Source organism: Alosa alosa, chromosome 9 (genome assembly GCF_017589495.1).
Source record: "Alosa alosa isolate M-15738 ecotype Scorff River chromosome 9, AALO_Geno_1.1, whole genome shotgun sequence".
Lineage (NCBI taxonomy): Eukaryota > Metazoa > Chordata > Actinopteri > Clupeiformes > Clupeidae > Alosa > Alosa alosa.
In genome coordinates this window covers 31,173,419-31,195,314 of record NC_063197.1, presented here as the reverse complement: position 1 = coordinate 31,195,314, position 21,896 = coordinate 31,173,419, and the positions used below count along the sequence as shown (strand labels likewise).

Genomic DNA, 21,896 nt, shown 5'->3' with positions numbered 1-21,896 from the left:
ATTAGGACAGAACACACACTCACACACACGGTTTCTCAGCCCTTCCCCTATCCAGCAGGTCCTGATGTCTTCTGCCGAGTATGCTGCTGCCACCATACAGAGAGAGTGAGTAAGCGCTTTCAGACATACGTGTAAGACCGGAGGTTCTGCCGATGTTAAACGGTGGGGGCGTTATATCTGAGCGACATAACGGTCATATGGAAGTCGAATTTACCCGGTGTTTATACTACTCCCCCTAGTATTTCCTCCGGACATTATGTAAATGTGCTGTGTCTGAACGAGGAGTAGAACATGCGGTTTTCAGAAGACTGAATCATCATAAGCAGAAGGCGCTGAAAAGGCAGTAGCCTACAGCGACGCATTGGCGACAATAACAGGAGTATTTAATAAATTGTTAGCCAACACGCGGTTTTCTGTTCATTGATAGCCTTCTCATGGCCTGCTGAGCTTCGCTGATATTTGTTGAGCATATATGCCTAGAGAAAATGAAAGCGAAGAAAACCCAACTTTGTTCCAAGCTCCTTACGTAAATCGACACATGGGGAGAGGATGCTTTTGGAAAAAATAAACCATGAAAAAGCGAACAACTTCACTGTTATTAATGTTAGTATTTTGTTTGTTGCTTAAAAGCGTTGTATGATCTTGAAGTCTTGAGTTAGCCTACTGAATTGGCTGGTAGCCTACCATAAAGTTTGTGCATGCTCTCTCTCTCAACGCAATAGCTAATTCTGGTACATAGCGTTGAAAATAGATAAATGTGTTTATTTGAAGCACACATACAAATACTGTAGGCTAAGGTCAATTTCAAGTCTTCATTGACTAGCCTACTTCAAGTATTAGCCTATGCACAATAGATTTCACTTCTTTAGCCTACATAATGCATAGGCTACACTTTACAAAAAAGCAGCTGTGACAGGCAGCGCGCATATATTCTCGTCATATCTCGCATCTTGTGAACTCTACAAGCCCCCACCCCTCACTTTCGACAACCACACGGAGATTCTGTAATGTCGCGTGTATGTGTCGTTCACACACATCGTCCATTATAAGGTCAGTATTAGGTCCGCGGAGTTAGCATCATATCTGAAATCATCGAAGGGTAGGACCTCGTTTGACAAACCTCCTCATATACTCGGAGGTTATATCTGAAAGCGCTTAGTATGTATGTGTGTGTGTCTGACTCTTGCATCCATAAACACTACCCATGTCACTGTGTGATGGCGTGTCTGATATTCTCACAATCGCTGCTCTCAGAAGCATCAAACATGCCATTCTGACATCTCTGCCACTCCCCTCCTCATCCCTCCCTCTGTCTTTCCCCCTTTCCTCCTCTGTTTTCCTGTCCTCTCTCCCTCTGCTCCCTCTCCTCTCTCTCTTTTCCCTTCTCTCCTCTCCCTCTCTGTTCTGTTGCTCTTCATCTGTCTGGGGGAGCGCTGCTGCTGTGTGTGTGTGTGTGTGTGTGAGTGTGTGTGTGTTATGTTTTGTTGAGTATGTATGGTGTGTGTGTGTGTGTGTGTTGTGTGTGTATGCATGCTGAGTATGAGTGGTGTGTGTGAGTGTGTGTGCATTGTGCCGAGTGTGTGTGTGTTGTTCTGAGCGTATGTGTGTGTTACGTTGTGTTGAGTATGTGGTGTGTCAGCAGCAACTGAAAGCTCCTTGGCTGCAGGGAACTTCATCAAGAGACCGAGGGAACAGCAGCCGTCTGATCTCACACACACACACACACACACACCCATGGCGAACACCCTCTCTACCTCATACTCTCTCTCTCAATCTCCCTGTCATTCCACAATCACACACACACGGGGGGAGTGAGTGTGAAAAGTTAGAGTGTGAGGGAGAGTGTGAAGCACTGGAGTTGGAGTATGTGTGTGTGTGTGCGTGTCTATGTGTGTGTGCGTGTCTATGTGTGTGTGCGTGTGTGCGTGTATGTGTGTGCGTGCATGTGTGTGTGTGTGTGTGCGTGCGTGCGTGCATGTGCATGTGTGTGTGTGTGTGTGTGTGTGTGTGTGTGTGTGTGTGTGTGTGCGCCGTTTCATTTCCCCGGCCGGAAAAGAGGGACGGGAGCAAATTGAAATGTAATGCAGAGACTCCGAACTCAATCGGCTCAGCAGACCTCGTTAATGCCCTCGTTAAGCCGCCGTAACCCTAATTATACATATCAGCTCAGCATCTGTGTGAGGGAACGAGGGAGCGGGAGGCACAGAAGGAGCTCAGCGCGGGAACAATGGATGAAGAATACAGACAGGCGCAATAACACATGAAAATTATCTTTTGTGCCAGTTTGAACAATGCCTGAGCTCAGAACTACCAGAGAATAACGAGAGATAGAAAGGCTGAGAAACTCACACACACACACACACACTCCTCTGTAGATGATCACATATCCAGAAACACACATATGACCTATCTCCCTCTCGCACACAGACAGAGACAGACAGACAGACAGAGAGACAGACAGACAGAGACACACATACACGTACCCGGCCGAAGGGGATGCTGTACTTCCTGAGGATGGAGGGGGAGATGACAGACATAAACACACACACACACACACGTACCCGGTCGAAGGGGATGCTGTACTTCTTGAGGATGGAGGGGGAGATGAGGGTCATCTTGTGGCGCAGGAAGGCGTCACACCCCTGAGAGCTGCCAGGGAAGAAACCTGCAGGGGGCGACAGAGAGCCTCACACATCACTGCACAGCGGCAACACAACAGCAAACACCAGCCCAATATTCCAACTATACACTCATACTTCACATATGACCAAGGGACAGAGAGACACAAATGACACACACACACATATGAGACAGACATACACACACACACGCACACACACAGATGAGACAGACAAAGACACACACACACACACACAGTTGAGAATGAATCATATGGGGACTGGGTTGGAGAGACCGACCGAGAGAGTGAGGGAAAGAGACTGGAGAATTAAGAGGGAGAGATGGACAGATAGAGAAAGGGAAAGAGAGAGATGGACAGATAGAGAAAGAGAAAGAGTGCGCTTTTGAATTTGAGAGAGAGAGAGGGGAGAATGATAGAGAAAGCAAGAGAGAATGAGGGGAGAATGATAGAGAGAAAGCAAGAAAGAGAGAGAGAGAGAGAGAGAGATGGTTGCATAGTGATGCAGGGCTGCCCTAATGTAAAGTGTAATTGGGGTCAGGCGGGAATGGCTGAGCGCTTCAGCAGAGCCACACCACTAAAAGCGGGTCACTACCCGGCCCGCTCAGAGTGTGGGTGCAGCCGTCTGTGTGTGTGTGTGTGTGTGTGTGTGTGTGTGTGTAACCATATGAAGGGATAAAAGAGGTGAATCAGAAAGCTTTTAGCTTTTAAAGTCAAAAAGTCTTTGAGCTGAAAGACTTTTCTGCCCTTGATGCCTTCCCTGCCCCCCCCTCCTCCTGTCCCTCCTCTCCTGCCCTCCTCTCCTGCCCCCTCCTCTCCTGCTCCCTCCTCTCCTGCCCCTCTCCTCTCTCCGCCCCCTCCTGCCCTCCTCCTGCTCTCTCCTCTCCTGCCCCTCCTCTCCTGCTCCCTCCTCTCCTGCCCCCTCCTCTCCTGCCCCCTCCTCTCCTGCCTCCTCTCCTGCTCCCTCCTCTCCTGCCCTCCTCTCCTGCCCCCTCCTCTCCTGCCCTCCTCTCCTGCCCCTCCCTCTTCCGCTCTTTTCCTCCTCTTCTCCTCCCCTCCCCTCTCTTCTCCTCCATCTCTCCTGCTAGACCTCCCCTCTCTTCTCCTCCCTCTCTCCTGCTAGACCTCCTCCTCCTCTCCTCCATCTCTCCTGCTAGACCTCCCCTCTCTTCTCCTCCCTCTCTCCTGCTAGACCTTCTCCTCTTCTCCTCCCCTCCCCTCTCCTCCCCTCTCCTCCCCTCTCCTGCTAGACCTCCTCCTCCTCTTCTCCTCCCCTCCCCTCTCCTCCTCCCTCTCTCTCTCCTGCTAGACCTCCTCCTCCTCTCTTCACTCTTTTAAGTGTTTCTCCTTCTCCTTCGCGTGTGTGTGTGTGTGTTTTTGTGTGTAGGTGTGTCAGGGTGTGTGTGCAGTGTGTTAGGCTTTAGCCATTGAGGATAAAGGTTGGATCCATGAAAGACAATGAAAAAGAGGAGAGAGAGGGAGAGAGAAAAAAGAGGAGAAGGGGGGGGTTACAGGAAGAAAAGGAGCAAATCGTTTGAAAGAATCCTTTGAGAAGAACTGAGAATTCCCACTGATTCACACACACACACACACACACACAGCTCATCTGGGCTTCAGAAGCAGCCTTCTCTGTGTGCGAGAGACAAAGAAAGAATGTGCATGCATGAGTGTGTGCAGGAAAAAAAGATTGTATGTGAGGGTGTGTGTGAGTGTGTGTGCGAGTGTGCTGTCTGCTGATGTAAGAGTGCTGTGGTGTCTGTTTCTCGTTTGTCAATTCTGTCTCTCAGAGTGACGCACACAATAAACGTCATTGATCTGCAGAGGAAGAGAGGAGAGAGAGAGAGAGAGAGAGAGAGAGAGAAAAAACTTTGTGTGTGTGTGTATGTGTGTGAACGTGTGCATGAGCGTGTGTGTGTGAGCATGTGTGTGTGTGAGCATGTGTGTATGAGCGTGTGCGGTTGAGGACTGTTTCCGCAGTAATTGATGCAAAAACTCGATGATTGTAGACAGACACAAGCATACACCCATCCACAAACACACACACACACACAGACAATATGACACCCACACCCACAATATGACACACACACAAACAATAACACACACACACAGACACACTATGACACACAAGTACAATATGACACACACACACACACAGTGCATTCAATTAACGTGCGTAAACTACAGTACAAACAAGGATTCATGGAAAAACTTAAGCTAGAAACAACTACACAGAGACAGACAGACAGACAGACACACACTTAGGCCTGTCAGGTGTGGAGAATGGACCTGTCAGGTGTGTCTCTCCACACACACACACACTCCAGAGTTACCTTGCGCTAGTCTCTCCAGACGCTTCCCGTGCTCTGGAGGAATAGCATACCTGCAGAAGAAAAGAGAGAGGGAGATAGATGTGATCTATTGCATGCTCATCACTGCTCATCACCAGGTAAATAAAGACCACGCTAACACACCAGGTGAATAAAGACCACGCTAACACACCAGGTAAATAAAGACCACGCTAACACACCAGGTAAATAAAGACCACGCTAACACACCAGGTAAATAAAGACCATAACACACCAGGTAAATAAAGACCATATTAACAAAGTCAGTGAAGCCCTCAGGAGAGGGAGTACCGTTATTGGTGTGTGTGTGTGTGTGTGTGTCTCCGTCTCCAGAGTGATACAGAGGATACACATCAGAGCAGAGAGCTCTTTCACATCATTTCACAATCTCACAGCACTCCACAAAGAATTACACATGACATGAATTTCTTTCTCTACTCATCTCTCACACACTCTCTCACACACACACACACCAAAGGCCCTTTATGACGTACTCCACAGCCCAGAGCAATTCAGCTCCATTCAATCCCCAATCCACACACACACTAAATCAGGTGAACACTTTCTTTGGCACTTCTTAGGTTTTGCATGCTGTTGTAACAGCTCTCCACTTGAGATTAAATAAATTACAGGGAGTGGGTGTGTGTTTGTTTGTTAGTGTAGGCGTGTGTGTATGTGTGTGTGTGTGTGAGATTGGCATGAGCATTTGGATTTTCTTTGTTATTACCATCTATTCTATTACAGCAATTACTTACTGTAGGTTTTGCCTGAACCCTCAGAGAGCCTCTCTCTCTTCACACACACACACAACCCAGACACACACACACACACACACACACACACACACACAACCCAGGCACACACACACACACACAACCCCAGGCACACACACACACACACACACACACACACACACCCAACCCAGGCACACACACACACACAGACTCATGAATGCGCACACGGACAGAGACAGACAGACGCACAAACACAATATAGCCGAGACCTTCCAGCTGCTGCACAACATCGCCACCTACTGGCTTGATGAAGAACAGTAAGCATAAGGAGCCCCCTCTACTGTGGTGTAACCTATAGAACCGTATAGAACTAAACCCTCTACTGTGCTGTAACCTATAGAACCGTATAGAACTAAACCAGGGGTCTCCAACCTTTTTGGGAATGAGGGCTACCTGAAGACCCGAAATCATATGGAGGGCTACTCATTTGAAACAAACATACCCTCACCCCTTTTTTGCGAGGGTAGTCCTCCTAAATAATAGGCCTATGTGATTTTTACTTTTAAATTATCAATATTGTGCAGGCCTATCCGTCTTTATATATGCAACACTACCAACATTTTTGTTCAGTTTGTTCATTTCAAAGTTTGCATGGGGAATCTAATCTATTTATTTTTTTTTACAAAAAAAATATCTTTTGTGCAATTAATAATTTGGGTTACAATTTGTACCCAATTTATACCCACCCACCATTATGAATTCAGGGGGTTGTTTTAAGTTCTGATTTCAGTGGACAATTCGGTTTTAACATTTCAATAGTAAACGCCCACACCACCCTAAAATATGAAAACTCCTTTTAAAGTTATTGCACACCTGAAATGATCCATGATCTGACAAAAAGGGTAATGCACAGTCCTGCTCAGTCATGCATGCTATAACATTTTCAGCTATTATCATGGCAGTTGCCTACGGAGGAGAAAAGGCCTGTGAGCTAAAGCAATTGTTTTTCAGTCCTTGAACAATCATGCAAGAACCGTGATTTGATGAACATGGAATGGCCACAGAACTTTGCAAAGATATGCTTCCATTGGCTACACCAGACAAGCAAGTTTTTTCCCCTTTACTGTCTATGCGTCGCGAGCAATTAGATCGCTCCGCTTCGTTGTTGTTTAAAGATTGAATGGGAAACGGATTTGGAGCCAAAGGCTAAAATTTAACGCAGCTACAATTTGTAAGGCATCACCAATATCAATTTAATGTTACAGATGTACGGCTACATACATTCTTAAAATGGTTCTGGTCTAGACTTAAATATCTATTGAAAACTTCACAATGGGCGTGTTTTAGGCGTGATCTGCAGGCGACCTGTTGGCTATTTTTAGAAAGTGCGCTTGGGGCCTCATAGCCGATCCAAGGGCACCAGGTGTTGGAGACCACTGAACTAAACCCTCTACTGTGCTGTAACCCATAGAACCGTATAGAACTAAACGCTCTACTGTGCTGTAACCTACAGAACCGTATAGAACTAAACGCTCTACTGTGCTGTAACCTCTAGAACCGTATAGAACTAAACGCTCTACTGTGCTGTAACATATACAACCGTATAGAACTAAGCATTTCAAAGCACAAACCAGCCAAGCACAACTAACCAATTACAACTGAACTAAATGATCCATAATCCAGATTAGCACAACTAACCACTTACAATTGAACTCAATCTGGACTCAACCAGCCTGCCAGCGGCTGGAATCGGACTCAAAGGGAACGGACAAAAGTTAGTGACCTCATCAGCCTTGTTGCACCAGCGACGAGGCCAGCCAATCACAGACACCTTCCGGAGGCCTCCGTGGCTAACGCGGAGCAGAATTTGTTTACCTGACGACGTCCTTCCTGACGACCACACTCCCACAGGCTCACGGCCACCAAGATGCGTTTGAACGAGGTGATATGGAGATGAGTTTGCAAAGAATGTCTACAGTAAGAATACCAATTCTAGTTAGTTTTATGAATGTCTACAGTAAGAATACCAATTCTAGTTAGTTTGATGAATGTCTACAGTAAGAATACCAATTCTAGTTAGTTTGATGAATGTCTACAGTAAGAATGCCAATTCTAGTTAGTTTGATGAATATCTACAGGAAGAATTCCAATTCTAGTTTGTTTGATGAATGTCTACAGTAAGAATACCGATTCTAGTTAGTTTGATGTTGAGATACGGAGTGGTCTGCTCAGCTGCATGCTTATGCACATTTGCATTTTTCATGCTGCATTTATAGTGTGTGTGTGTGTGTGTGTGTGTGTGTGTGTGTGGGCTTGAGTAGCGCACCACAGAGGTGTGTGTGTGTGTGTGTGTGTGTGTCATGCTGCAATAGGACATCTGAACATCCACAGCAGTTCTGATACACATGCAGGCTTTAGTGAAATAGTGCGCATTGAAATGCCCTCCACACACACGCACACATTTTAGGTTTGAATAAAAAATGCTGTGTGTGTGTCGGTGTCAAATGAACCAACCGGATTTGTTCCCTCCATGGGGTAAGTTCATTATGTGTACATGTCAGCATGTCACCAGGTGAGTGTCTGTGCACATATATATATATATATATATATATATATATATATATATATATATATATATATATATATATGTGTGTGTGTGTGTGTGTCTATGTGTGCAGTCTAGCGTGTGTGAACAGGTGCCCGTTTCCTGATTAACCAATCGGAGCATCTGCTGTCATCCACCCTTTTTCAGGTCTCTGGTTGTCATGACAGCACCACATCTCCAGTCCCCCAGAGACAGACATAAATGCACGTGCGCGCGCACACACACAATCATCACTCACACATGCGCGCGCGCACACACACACAATCACACACACAATCATCACTCACACATGCGCACGCGCGCACACACACATGCACACACACAATCATCACTCACACATGCACACACACACACACAATCAATCATCACTCCACGCAGCGCACACACACAATCATCACTGCACACACACACAATCGTATCACACGTACGCAGCGCACACACACACATGCACACACAGTATCCCGCCAAGACGCGCACAATAATATGCACACACACACAATCATCGCTTCCATGCGGCGCACACACGCACACATGCACACGCCAATCATCACTCCACATGCACATGCAATAATAACACACACAATCATCACTCCGCACTTCACAATACACACACACACACACACACACAATCATCGCGCTCACAATATGCGCACGCACACACATGACACACAATCATCACTCAATCGGTCATATCTCACATGCACGCCAGCAATCATCACTCACATGCGGCGCACACACACATCATCACACACACACAATCATCACTACACACACACACACACACACGCATAATCATCACTCCGCATTAATAATAATAACACATGCACACACACAATCATCCCGCTCACATGCGGCGCTTACACCTAATCATCACTCACATGCACACACACACAATCATCACTCACACATGCGCCACACACACACATGCACACACACACAATCATCACTCACACATGCGCGCTGCGCACACACACACAATCATCACTCACACAATCATACACACACACACACAATCATCACTCACACACACACACACACAATCATCACTCACACATGCACACACACAATCATCACACACACATGCACACACACACAATCATCACTCACACATGCACACACACACAATCATCACTCACACATGCGCGCGCACACACACACACAATCATCACTACACACAATCACAACTCCCGTAACATAATCAATACCACACACACGCGCAATCATCACACCCGCACATTACGTTGGCGCACTAATCATCATACACACATGTGCGCCACAATCATCACTCACACACAATAATACATGCACACAATACTAATCATCACTCCACGTACACACACACAATCATCACTCACACACACACAATCATTCCTGCTACATGTGGCGACGCTGGCGCACACACACATCAATCACACATGCGCTACAAGACAATCACACACTACAAACCTACAATCATCACATGCGGCATACACACACACAATCATCGCTCAAGACACACAATGCTACACACACATGGCACTTCTACCACGTACAGACACACACACACACATGCGCGCACAATCATCACTCATACACATATGCTGCTACAAGACACACACACACACAATCATTTACTTCACATAAAGCAAGGCATACACACATACACACACACACAATCATCACTCACACACATGCACACACACACACACACACATGTATCGCCAAAAAAAGACACACACAATCATCACTCAATCACATGCCGCGGCGGCACACACACACAAATCATCACTCACAATCATTGGCGCTCACACACACACAAATCATCATCACAATCATCGCTCTCTGGCTCAGCTCACTGGGGTTGTTGAACAAAGGAGGCAATCTTACACATGCCGCGACACACACACACACAATCATTCTCAGATTAAACTGAAAATGTTTCCCATCAAATATTACGAGCCATCAAAGCCCCAGTCCAAGCGATGGAGGAGGTTTGTGTGTCTGTGTGAGCGCGCGTTTTTGTTCTGCCTACACACTGCTCTTTCTTGAATTTCCCCTGGGGATCAATAAAGTATCTATCACACACATCTGCACCAGAACATGCACACAAAGGACATCAAACTAAGACACACTCATTCACACTCTCTGACCAACATACTTATATATACACATACTCAAACTAACACACACTCAAACTAACACACACCCAAAACAACACACAATGCACTTACGGATGCCAGAGGGACACCGGGGGGAGGGGGGCGGGGGGCTGATCATTAACATTAATGTGGTGTGTGTGTGTGTGTGTGTGTGTGTGTGTGTCTCAGTCTCTCTCCCTGTGTGTCAAGAATACCCTGGCATAACCACTACAAAAAACACATTTCTATCCGTCTGGCCAGGCAAGTCACACACACACAAAAACACCCTCTCATGCACTAGCGTGAACGTGCACGCACACACACACGGGAGCAGATTTGCACGGCATTTCACCACTCTCCCAGTGCCCCATGGGAAGGGCCTACGCAGGACACACACTCCTTCAACCGCCCGCTGACAGCGTATCGGCCAGATCAGTGGGGTTTCATGCAATATTGATATTGTGTATTGTGATGAGGAAGTGATTGATTTTGATAAGTGCCGAAGTGGGGAATGAAGTTAATTTCACGGTGGCTGCACCCGTGGCACACACTCCACCACACACCTTAAACACTCACACACTCATACACACTCACTCCCACGCCCAAACACTATAATTACTACACAAGGCTAAATTATTCAATTTCAGCAGAAGAGACGGGTGTGTTATTATTATTGTGTCAGCACCCTGGGACTTATGGGCTGTCGAAGTGCAGGTGGTTAATGCTGTAGGGTCCATGTCCTCGATTATTGCCGAAGTGAAGGTGGTCTTCCACATCCCGAAGTACAGGTAGAGTGTTCTTGCGCCCTCGATCCGATCCACTCCTGCTCCACCATGTCCAGCAGCGTGTTCGGGTGCCCGATGTTCCACTCCATTGATGTCCTAACACACACACACACACACACACACACACACACACAATTGAAAATTCTACACACACAATTTTGTCGCTTCGTGTGTGTGTGTGTGTGTGTGTGAGAGAGAGTGATTGATTTTGATAAGTACCGAAGTAAAGAGGAATAAAGTTAATTTCACAGTGGCTGCACCGCTGGCACACACTCACACACACACACTTAAACACTCACACACTCATACACACTCACTCACACACACTTAAACACACTATAATTACTACACAAAGGCTAAATTATTCAATTTCAGCAGAAGAGACGAGTGTGTGTGTGTGTGTGTGGCACCCACCAGGACTTGGGCTGTCCGAAGTGCAGGTAGTTAATGCTGTAGAGGTCCATGTCCTCGGTGTGCCAGGCGAAGGTGGTCTTCCACATCCCGAAGTACAGGTAGGGAGTGTTCACGCCCTCGATCACGATCCCACACTCCTGCTCCACCATGTCCAGCAACGTGTTCAGGTGCCCGATGTTCCACTCCGTGATGTCCACACACACACACACACACACACACACACACACACACACACACACACACAATTGAAAATTCTACACACACACAATTGAAAAATCTAGATGCAAATCATGCATACATGGGCGCGTGCACGCGCAGACACACACATACGGCAAATAGGGGTTAAATACTTTATTTTCATTGGCTCAGGATCCACACTGCCACAAGACGTGTGATGCGAGTAGGTGAGGGGTAGCCACTGAACTGGCTGAGTGTGTGTGTGTGTGTGATGGGGTAGCAGCTGAACTGGTGGCTGCTGTGTGTGTGTGTGTGTGTGTGTGTGTGTGATGTGTGTACAGTAAAGACCCTGGTTCTATACTACAAATGTTGTGTGTATTTAAGGAAGCATATCTGGAGCCGGCAGTTGCTGTCTGCTGAGCTACGGCTGGAGATTCTATTTGTATTAGCTCTGTCTGTTTGTTTTTCTGTCTGGAGGTATGGTGTTGGAATCATCTTTTAAACTCCGTGTTTTATTTATATTGTGAAGCACTTTGGAAGGAAATGTGCTATTCAAATTAAAATGACTTACTTAGTTACATGTGTAATATCTCAGCATCACCACCAGGTGGAGCCAAAACCTACTACTTCCAACAGTGATCCGATAGAAATGTCACCAAACAAGTACTATCAGTCTGTCAATCAGTCTGTCAATCAGTCTGTCAATCAGTCTGTCAATCAGTCTGTCAATCAGTCTGTCAATCAGTCTGTCAATCAGTCTGTCAATCAGTCTGTCAATCAGTCTGTCAATCAGTCTGTCAATCAGTCTGTCAATCAGTCTGTCAATCAGTCTGTCTGTCAGCAAGTTAGCAACAAAGAGAAAAAGATACAAACAGAAAGCAGGACAGACGTTATGACCAGCCTGGGCAGTGTGGAAGCGCCTCCTGGTGGTGTGAGGTTGGCAGGGCTGCCCCCAGCACTACGTTGGAGTGTTTCTGGTTAGGTGTCTGGTTACGGAGGTCAGGTGCACCTCCACGCCTAGTGCCAAGTCTCCTCAAGGACTTCAGAGCACCAGCTTCCTCTTTCGCTTACTCAACCCTTAAAGGTGGAGGTTTTTGAACGTTCTAAGTTCCGCAACAATTGAAGGTTCTAAAATTCTGTGTTGAATTCAATGAACCCAGATATTCTTTAGAACGTTCATTTCTCAACATTCCCGTCACACCGGTGTGACGGTACTCCTTTAAGGGTTAATCTCACACACACACTGGTTTAGACTGATAACACACTCTTTCTCTATCTCAGACCCCCCTTTACACAAAACACTATCTCTCTCTCTCTCTCTCTCTCTCTCACTCACACACACACACACTCACTGGATCATAGAGGGAGCCGCTGATGTCGGCTCCATATATGGGTGAGACGAAGGTCAAGTTTTTCCAGTACTTCCTCTCCAGGTCATCAAAGTCTTTGTGCTGTGGAGTGCAATACCTACACACACACACACACACACACACACACACACACCATCAGAGAAGAATACATATAAAGGAACACCACATCAAAGAATACATATGCACACACACCATCAGAGCACATACACACCAAAAAATACAGATGCACACACACCATTAAAGCAGACAAATGCATACACACACACACACACAATGTAGTACACATTTACACTTTTATCAGAAGCTGATCAGGGCATCACACACACAGACAAACACACACACACATACACACAGCCTGTCTTACTTGCTGTTGTTATAACACATGCAAACACACCCACACACCTTGCTTACTTCCTGCTAATGGCGTAATGGTGTAACACACACACACACAGCTTACTTTTCACTGTTGGTGTAACACACAATAGGGCCGCACGATTTGGGGAAAATATCTAATTGAGATTTTTTTGACAGATATTGCGATTGCGATTTGCTATATGATTTTTGAATGTCAATGAATTGATTCCGTTGAATATGCCAAATGTCTCTAATTTGTGCCACCCCTGATTGGTGAACACGGCTGGTGCACAAGTCTATGTTCCTCACACAACGCACACCCACCAACCAGAAGTGGCGTAGTCAAGGAGGAAATGAATATAAAAGTCACAAATGTGACAAAATTGCGTAATTGCGTCGGTTCGTATCACGATTACGGTTGTGATAATTGTGCAACCCTATAACAGTGCGCGTGTGCATGCATACACACACAACTTGTTTACTTCTTGCTGTTGGTATAACACACACACACGCACGTTCCACTTACTTCTTGCTGTTGGTATAACACACACACGTTCCACACACACACACACGTTCCCCCTGAATTTCTTGCTGTTGGTATAACACACACACGTTCCACACACACACACACGTTCCCCCTGAATTTCTTGCTGTTGGTATAACACACACACGTTCCACACACACACACACGTTCCCCCTGAATTTCTTGCTGTTGGTATAACACACGCACACACACACGCACACACGCACACCACTTACTTCTTGCTGTTGGCCAGTTTGCGGTACTCTCCGACGCTCATGGACTTCTTCTGAATGTTGTACTGGGTGAAGAGGCCGGACTGGCCAGTCACCACCTGCATGATGGGCGCTGGGATGACCATCTCCTCGATGGTGTCGTACGAGCGCCGCGGCTTCCACTCCTTAGGAGGAATCACCTGCAGGCACCAGAACAGCACTCAGAGCAGGCCACTGTGTGTGTGTGTGTGTGTGTGAGCCCTGTGCGGTCTTTATACTGCAGTTTGTAACAACGCTAAACTATGGTATAGAGAGAGAGAGAGAGAGAGAGAGAGAGAGAGAGAGAGAGAGAGAGAGAGAGAGAGAGAGAGCGGTTGTGTGTGTGGCCTTGTGCGGACTTCATACGCTAAACTATGTTATAAAATGGTATATTCATGCATTGTTAATTAAATCTACCTATATATAATATGCAATGTGCGTTTGTGTGTGTGTGCATGTGTGTTATATGCGTGTGTGTGTGTGTGTGTGTGTGTGTGTGTGTGTGTGTGGTGGGCATGACTGTGTGTGTGGTGGGCATGACTGTGTGCGTGCGCTCGTGTGCGTTATATGCGTGTGTGTGTGTGTGTGTGTGTGCGCGCCTTTGCTAGTCCAGCGCGGTGCGCCCCTTGCGTCTCCATGTAAGCGTTATGTGTGTGTGTGTGTGTGTACCTTTGCTAGTCCAGCGCGGTGCGCCCTTTGCGTCTCCATGTAAGCGTTATGTGTGTGTGTGTGTGTGTACCTTTGCTAGTCCAGCGCGGTGCGCCCCTTGCGTCTCCATGTAAGCGTTATGTGTGTGTGTGTGTGCGTGTGTGTGTACCTTTGCTAGTCCAGCGCGGTGCGCCCCTTGCGTCTCCATGTAGGCGATGTATTTGCCGAAGTCGCTGAACTCCTCCATGGTGGGCCGGAAGGTCATGATCTTGCAGGCGGCGTTGGGGACGGGGGCAGGGGGGGCAGGGGGAGCCAGGCTGGGGGGGTCAGCAGGGTCAGAGGTCATCTCAGGGGCGGGGGCAGTGTCAAGGTCAGAGGTCATCTCAGGGGCGGGGGCAGTGTCAAGGTCAGGAGTGTGAACAGGGGCGGGATCGGGGGCGGGATCAGGGGCGGGGTCGCTGGACTCAAGGCTAGGACGGGGCGAGCTGGACTCCATCTGTGCCTCAGGGGACTGTAGAGACATGGTGGTAGGCCGTACTGCAAACACACACACACACACACACAGGATTAGGATTACTGTTTGGTTGCAGAAGTTCACTTCTGTGTCTTGCAGAGCATGGAGTTTGTTTAGATCTGATCCTATCAGCAGGTTCGGTCATTGTTATGATTTGAAATGCTGTCGGCCCCGTATTCCATTGAAAACTTAAGCTTTGCATTTTGAAAACTTTGCATTCATGGAGACTAAAATACAAGCTTTATTGGCCTTATGTGTGTGTGTGTGTGTGTGTGTGTGTGTGTTTACTGGCCTTGCCGTCTTTGGCAGCTTGTATAGTACGGTTAAATTCTGTATTTTTCGTTGTATGAGTGGTCATGTGATAGACGCTTCAGATGTCCCCCACACTAACTATTGTGTCCCACACGGACAAAAATCCATAATTTGCAAACATGCATGTGCATGAAACAACATATAAAAAAGAAAACAGAACAGTTTGAATGTAGCCTAACACACACACACACACACACACACAGGGCAAAGCCTAGACCCTGGGCAGGCTCACTCACACACTCCCTCACACACACACACACACACACACACACACACACACACACGGCTAATGTTTCTGCTTCACTTAACTGAAAGTTACTCCCAGCATCACACACACACACGGGGGCACACACATGTACACACGCACACACACATACATACACGCGCACACACACACACAGTCCGAGGAAACACCTGTGCAGGGTGACTCCGCAGCAGGTGTGAGAGGCAGAGCCACAGGCCTGATAAGACAGCCCGCAGGCACAGTGTACACAGCTCTGTGTGTGTGTGTGTGTGTGTGTGTGTGTTCACACATTTTTTCAGGCGATCACCCCCACAAACTCAGTAACGTCCCACTATTTAGTAGGGATGCACCGATCTGACGTTTTTGGCTTCGATACGATACGGATGCCTGGGCTTTGTGTATCGTTGATACCCGATGCCGATCCGATACCATAGTTAAATTAATAAACCACCATGTGGAAAAGACTACAAGCATCAAGCCTGACTTAAACATTCTTTCCCTAACTAAACATTATTACAGATAAGAGATGAGAAGGACAATGTGTTTAGTTTTAGGGCCTAAATTCAGTGCGGGATTGCAGGTATTGCGCATAATTTATTAAGTCCCGCAACTCTAGCCATCATAATGCGAGAAATTCCCGCACATTTTGCAGGGCTGTCTGATAACGTTTATCTAATAATGGAGTGGCGTGAATGCGAGACTGACTGAATTGACTTTAATTGAATGTAGCCCCATGCATAGACACACACACGCACGCAGGACCACTTTGCGGGTGCCTCTCTCTCTCTCTCTCTCTCTCTCTCTCTCTCTCGGCAGAATTTGTCACAGCTGAAGTCAAATTATGCTATGTGCTTCTACATCAACTGCTAACCGACAGGAAAGGAAAACAAAAGTTTAGCGATCAGGAAGTCAGGAATTTTGCAAACACAGAACAGAATGCATAGCCTAGAGTGACCATGAGATACGAAGGAACATAGATGTGTTCTCCATTTGAGGAACGTTATAGGCTAATTGATTGCAGACGTGAACTGACAGCTACAGACACGGAACACATAGTAGACCTTCTTTCACTTTCTAGAGTGCACATTCATTACGTGAAAGATGTATAGCAAAACAGAGATCAAATATTACCAAATGTATCATGACGTGTTGTCACGAACACTTACTCCTATTAGAAAATCAAAACCGAAATCATGTACAGTGGGGAGAATAAGTATTTGAACCCATGCTAAAGTTGACTAAAAAGAGGAATATAAAATAATCTGTTAGAAATTGATCTTACATGGTGTATTTTTCAGTTAGCCTATTAGCTGGTTCGATTTGCATTGAATTCAATGAACATCAAACCAGCTAATAGACTTAAAAAAAAAAAAAAAAAAACACACCATGCCAATCTCTAGGTATGGTGAAGGGTATGTGGTGATGTAGGGATATTTTAATTCCAAAGGCCAAGGGAACTTTATCAGGATGCATAGTATCCTGGATCCATAAAATAAGTGGCCTTTCAAAATAAAAAAATGTGCCTGCCTCTATAGCAATTTAACATAGGGGTCGAATACTTATTACCCCTGTATTTTAAGGAAGAAACTATTAATCCCCCCTATGTAAAGGACCCCCCATTTTGAAAAATGCCCTGGGTTTGAGTATTTTCTGTTGGCCGTCAGGCATTAAAAGTGTTGCCTAAAAATGCATCAAAAAGGCATGAAGATCGTAATAAATCAATAACAAATGGTGGTTAATAAAATAATGAATAATACCGTAATTTCCCAACTATTAGCCACGGTTTATACATTGATTTTGCAAATTTCTTCAGCTATAATGTTTTTTTTTTTTTTTAAATGGCATAAAACACTGTCCTGCTGTTTATACACAATGCAGCGAACACACAGGAAATTACTGTAAACCAGAAACATGACGAAATGACAAACAGAAGAAATATATAATTAGTGGGAAGTGTCTGGTTGCGTGTCACGGCTCAGTCTTTGAAGTTGAACTAAATTCAGATCGGCCCATGGATCTGCTCATTTTTTGTCAATGTCGGGGCCGATATCTGATCCTAATATCGGACCCCTACTATTTAGGCATTTCCCTTTTCGTCCAATGTCAAAATACTGGGTACTCATTTAGCGTTAAATGGAAGCCCAATTTGTCGAGAAGTGACCAAAATGGTCACGTTCTTCATCAGAACAAAGCTACATAGAGTAGGCCTTCTGGGTGCGCATCGGAGACGCAATACTGCCTAATATATCAATGCATCTTAAAAAAGCTATTAAAGATATTTTAAATATGACACTGAATGGATGACATAGAGGATTTTACCTTGTTTTCTGATAACATAGAAGGTATGCTGCTTAGGTATTTTAAAAAAACATGCTCAGTTGTTTTTTAACTTCACAAACCTTTAATTAGGCTGGGAAATAAAATGGTCCATTTTAGCAGATATCTAGCGCCCCCTCATGCTTATCTGGCACCCACATTAAGAGAGCGTTATGCCGATTATAATTCTTTAGTCTCTGGCAACACACACTGAGCTCAACAAGACGTGCTTTGCTTGCGTAGGGTCCTCTCTTTGTTAAATGACCTGACGTATCTAAGACACAGCCATGATATGAGCTGGTGGAATTCTCTAGAAGCTGAAAGAAAAGTGCAATAATGTTCCCGTTCTTCTCCTTGAAGTGCAGCCAGCACTCACCCGGCAGACTTCAAAGTCCTCGTTGCAATACGGACCGACTGTTGAGTCACCCGGTGTAGCAAAATAAGGTTATAATGGTATAAGTATAAGTATATATACTCTTTTGATCCCGTGAGGGAAATTTGGTCTCCGCATTTATCCCAATCCGTGAATTAGTGAAACACACTCAGTGAACACACAGTGAGGTGAAGCACACACTCATCCCGGCGCAGTGAGCTGCCTGCAACAACAGCGGTGCTCGGGGAGCAGTGAGGGATTAGGTGCCTTGCTCAAGGGCACTTCAGCCGTGCCTTCTGGTCGGGGTTCGAACCGGCAACCCTCCAGTTGCAAGTCCGAAGCGCTAACCGGTAGGCCACGGCTGCCCACAAATGGAACACACTGGATAGACTTCTGTCTGGACAACAAGCTCTGCAGTCTGTGCCTACATGACATGCTGATATACAAAACGTAACCAAAGCAGCATTTGCTCAGCACTGGCACAGTGGTTCAGTGACAGGTTCATAATTGATCTACTTTTGAATCAGGAATAATGTTTCATGATAAACTGCACAGGGCACTGGCGTTGTCAGTCGTGGCTCTTTTGGTTGTGTAAAAAAATAAAGAAGGACAACTTGCCGTTTTAAGATCAGGTCATCGAGAAGCAAAACCACCAGGATTTTATCGCCTTAGAGGAATATCTGATAATTACATATGCACTTCTTATCAACAGGTGGGCAAGCTCAATGGACATTTTGAATCAGAGGCGTTCCAACAGTGACAGAGGCATGTCTGAATTGACAGTGCAGCACACACCACCCCTAACCATTGGGCTCATGGACCACCCCAAGGTCATCAGACATCTGACCGTTGGCTTGGTGTACCCAAGGGGACTATGGCTGATCTGAGGCTAAATAGTAGACCAGTTCACCTAGCCATCCCATTGAAACCCGTTCAATTTTGGCGCCACTTTGACATCAAATAACGTTACAGCTGAAGCGTTTTAAGCCTTTATATGAACTTTTTCTATTTTCGGAGTAATACAACATTGTGTAATTGGCGTCATAACCTCGCCATAACTGACTTAACGGCTGAGTAATAAACTTTTTTCCGAAATCAATGCTAAAGTGACGTAATGAGCATACAACCAGAGCGGGTGAAAGTGTCGCACAGGAGCAAAATAACCGTATTCTCTGGATAAGAACGAAAGCATCGGAGCACATTTCTGCGACGTTTTGATGGATTGACAGTAGCCTAGGCTATGAATGTGGCGAGTGCTGTTTATATGAAATCACATTTATCTACGAACAACTAGGACATTTAGAACAGTAATGCAGACATGGTGGTAACGAAGTAAGTGGCTACATACCCAATCTCTCGGTGCAGCTATCACAAGAGTTACACGAGTCAGACTACGTGCCTACGTTACATTTATGTCCCCTGAGCCTGCGCAGAAAGCCTCGTCAACCAACAGGAAACCGTTGAAATTTGCTTCACCCGCCTCGATTGATGTCTACGTGATGACTCTGTCCATATCTTCTGCTGTCTATGGGTGTACCAGTGTTGACTTATTTGTGGCGGCCCACCACAATATCAACATTGACCACCACAGAATGATTTTCCATATTGTACTATTTAAATGGGATGAATACCTTTCATTGTAGAGCTATGTGCACCTTCGCACAGTCTCTCCTTGTCTCTCTACGGGCATGCATGTTTAAAGAAAACATTATTGGCATCATAACCACGCTAAACAGATTTGTTCAAAACTACCACCACAAATAGAATTCAAGTCTATGGGAAACACTGTGTAGTCACTAAACTTAGCTAATCCCAATTGCCTGCCTGATCCTGAGCTGATAACAGAATGGGTAGAGGACGTTAGCAAGTGGCCAGAGATTCATTGGCCCGCCATATACGGCTATCTGGTTGACAAGCCCAATGTGTATAGACGCGAAAAAGTAATACAAGTGTCAGGTGTCTTCCTTGATCTGTGTTTCGTGGAATTACACTCACAACACCTCCAGAAGGCTCAACAGCGGTGTCTGGTGTCCCAGGCTCACCCTCCCCCCTCCACAATCGTGATGGGTCTTTTCTACCAACTAATTCTTTGGTCATTCCTCTTTGTTGCTGAGGCCATTCATGATCCAATTAGAAACATAACCAGACAAAACACAAACACTTAAAGGAACCATATGTAAGATTGTGGCCAAAACTGGTACTGCAATCACTTTCAAATTACTCTAGAGAGGTGTATCCCCTCCCCCTCCCCCCTGACTCGAGGTTGCCAAACCGGATGCCGAAACACTACTGACTTTGTGATTAGTAGATAAGTGGAGGGTGGCACATCAGGCCAAAACACAACATGACATCACAAAACAAAACATCAACATCAGTTGAGGGCTGCAACTTCACTTTAAAAATGACAATATCCTGGCCGGACTACTGTTGTCAGTGATATAAGTATTTGAAATGAACATGATTTCTTAATGTCTAGTGACATATCAGGGCCATTTTATGATTAATTGTAATTCATTTCTTACATACGGTTCCTTTAATGAATGAGGAAAACATCAAATACCTACCAACTAATACCAGCAACATTTTCTGTCACTCCTCTTTGTTGCTGTAGCCGTTTATGATCTAATCAGCAACATAAACAAACAAACCGCAAGCCCTTGATGTGGGCACCCTCAAATACATAGAATAGTACAGTGTTTGTCAAGTTTATTTGTTAAGTTCCTTCAGTTTTTTTGTCCATTTGGTTTTTCCTTTCCAAAGATTTATAGTACCATAATCACCATTCAACCATTGCTGCTACCCACACCACTGCAAAGAGGTAGGCTCTATTTGTAACCAACCGTTATGCTAAAAATGCACTTTAATATCAATTTTGGGCGACTTTTGCCCTCTAGAAGCCATAGCTCATTACAACTTATTTGGGAGGTAGTGGTCAGTTCAGAAGTCTATCTAGTGCATTTCTGGTGAACATTTCACAATCTCACAAATGGCTTAAACTACAAATATGGAAGTTTGATATGATTCATTTGGCTACATTATTTGGATGCATGCCAAATTTGTTAAATTTTGTCCATGTGAAACTGAAACTGACATTTCAATATCTTAGGAAGCACTAAAAATGAGAAGTTTGATGGTAATATTTGTCCACATTGCACCTTTCTTAAAAGGAACAC

General features: G+C 45.5%; 1 protein-coding gene across 1 annotated transcript in view; it reads right to left on the bottom strand.

Moving 5' to 3' along the window:
- The window catches only part of kdm4b (lysine (K)-specific demethylase 4B), a 53,388-nt gene that overhangs the window by 24,948 nt on the left and 6,544 nt on the right, over positions 1-21,896 (bottom strand). Inside the window, exons 2-7 of the mRNA XM_048252917.1 lie at positions 15,134-15,501; positions 14,302-14,477; positions 13,171-13,285; positions 11,642-11,835; positions 4,972-5,021; positions 2,562-2,665 (exon numbers count right to left, since the gene is read on the bottom strand). Of these exons, the coding sequence (XP_048108874.1) occupies positions 2,562-2,665; positions 4,972-5,021; positions 11,642-11,835; positions 13,171-13,285; positions 14,302-14,477; positions 15,134-15,487 (993 nt within the window). The 5' untranslated portion in view covers positions 15,488-15,501. The remainder of the gene's footprint in view (positions 1-2,561; positions 2,666-4,971; positions 5,022-11,641; positions 11,836-13,170; positions 13,286-14,301; positions 14,478-15,133; positions 15,502-21,896) is intronic.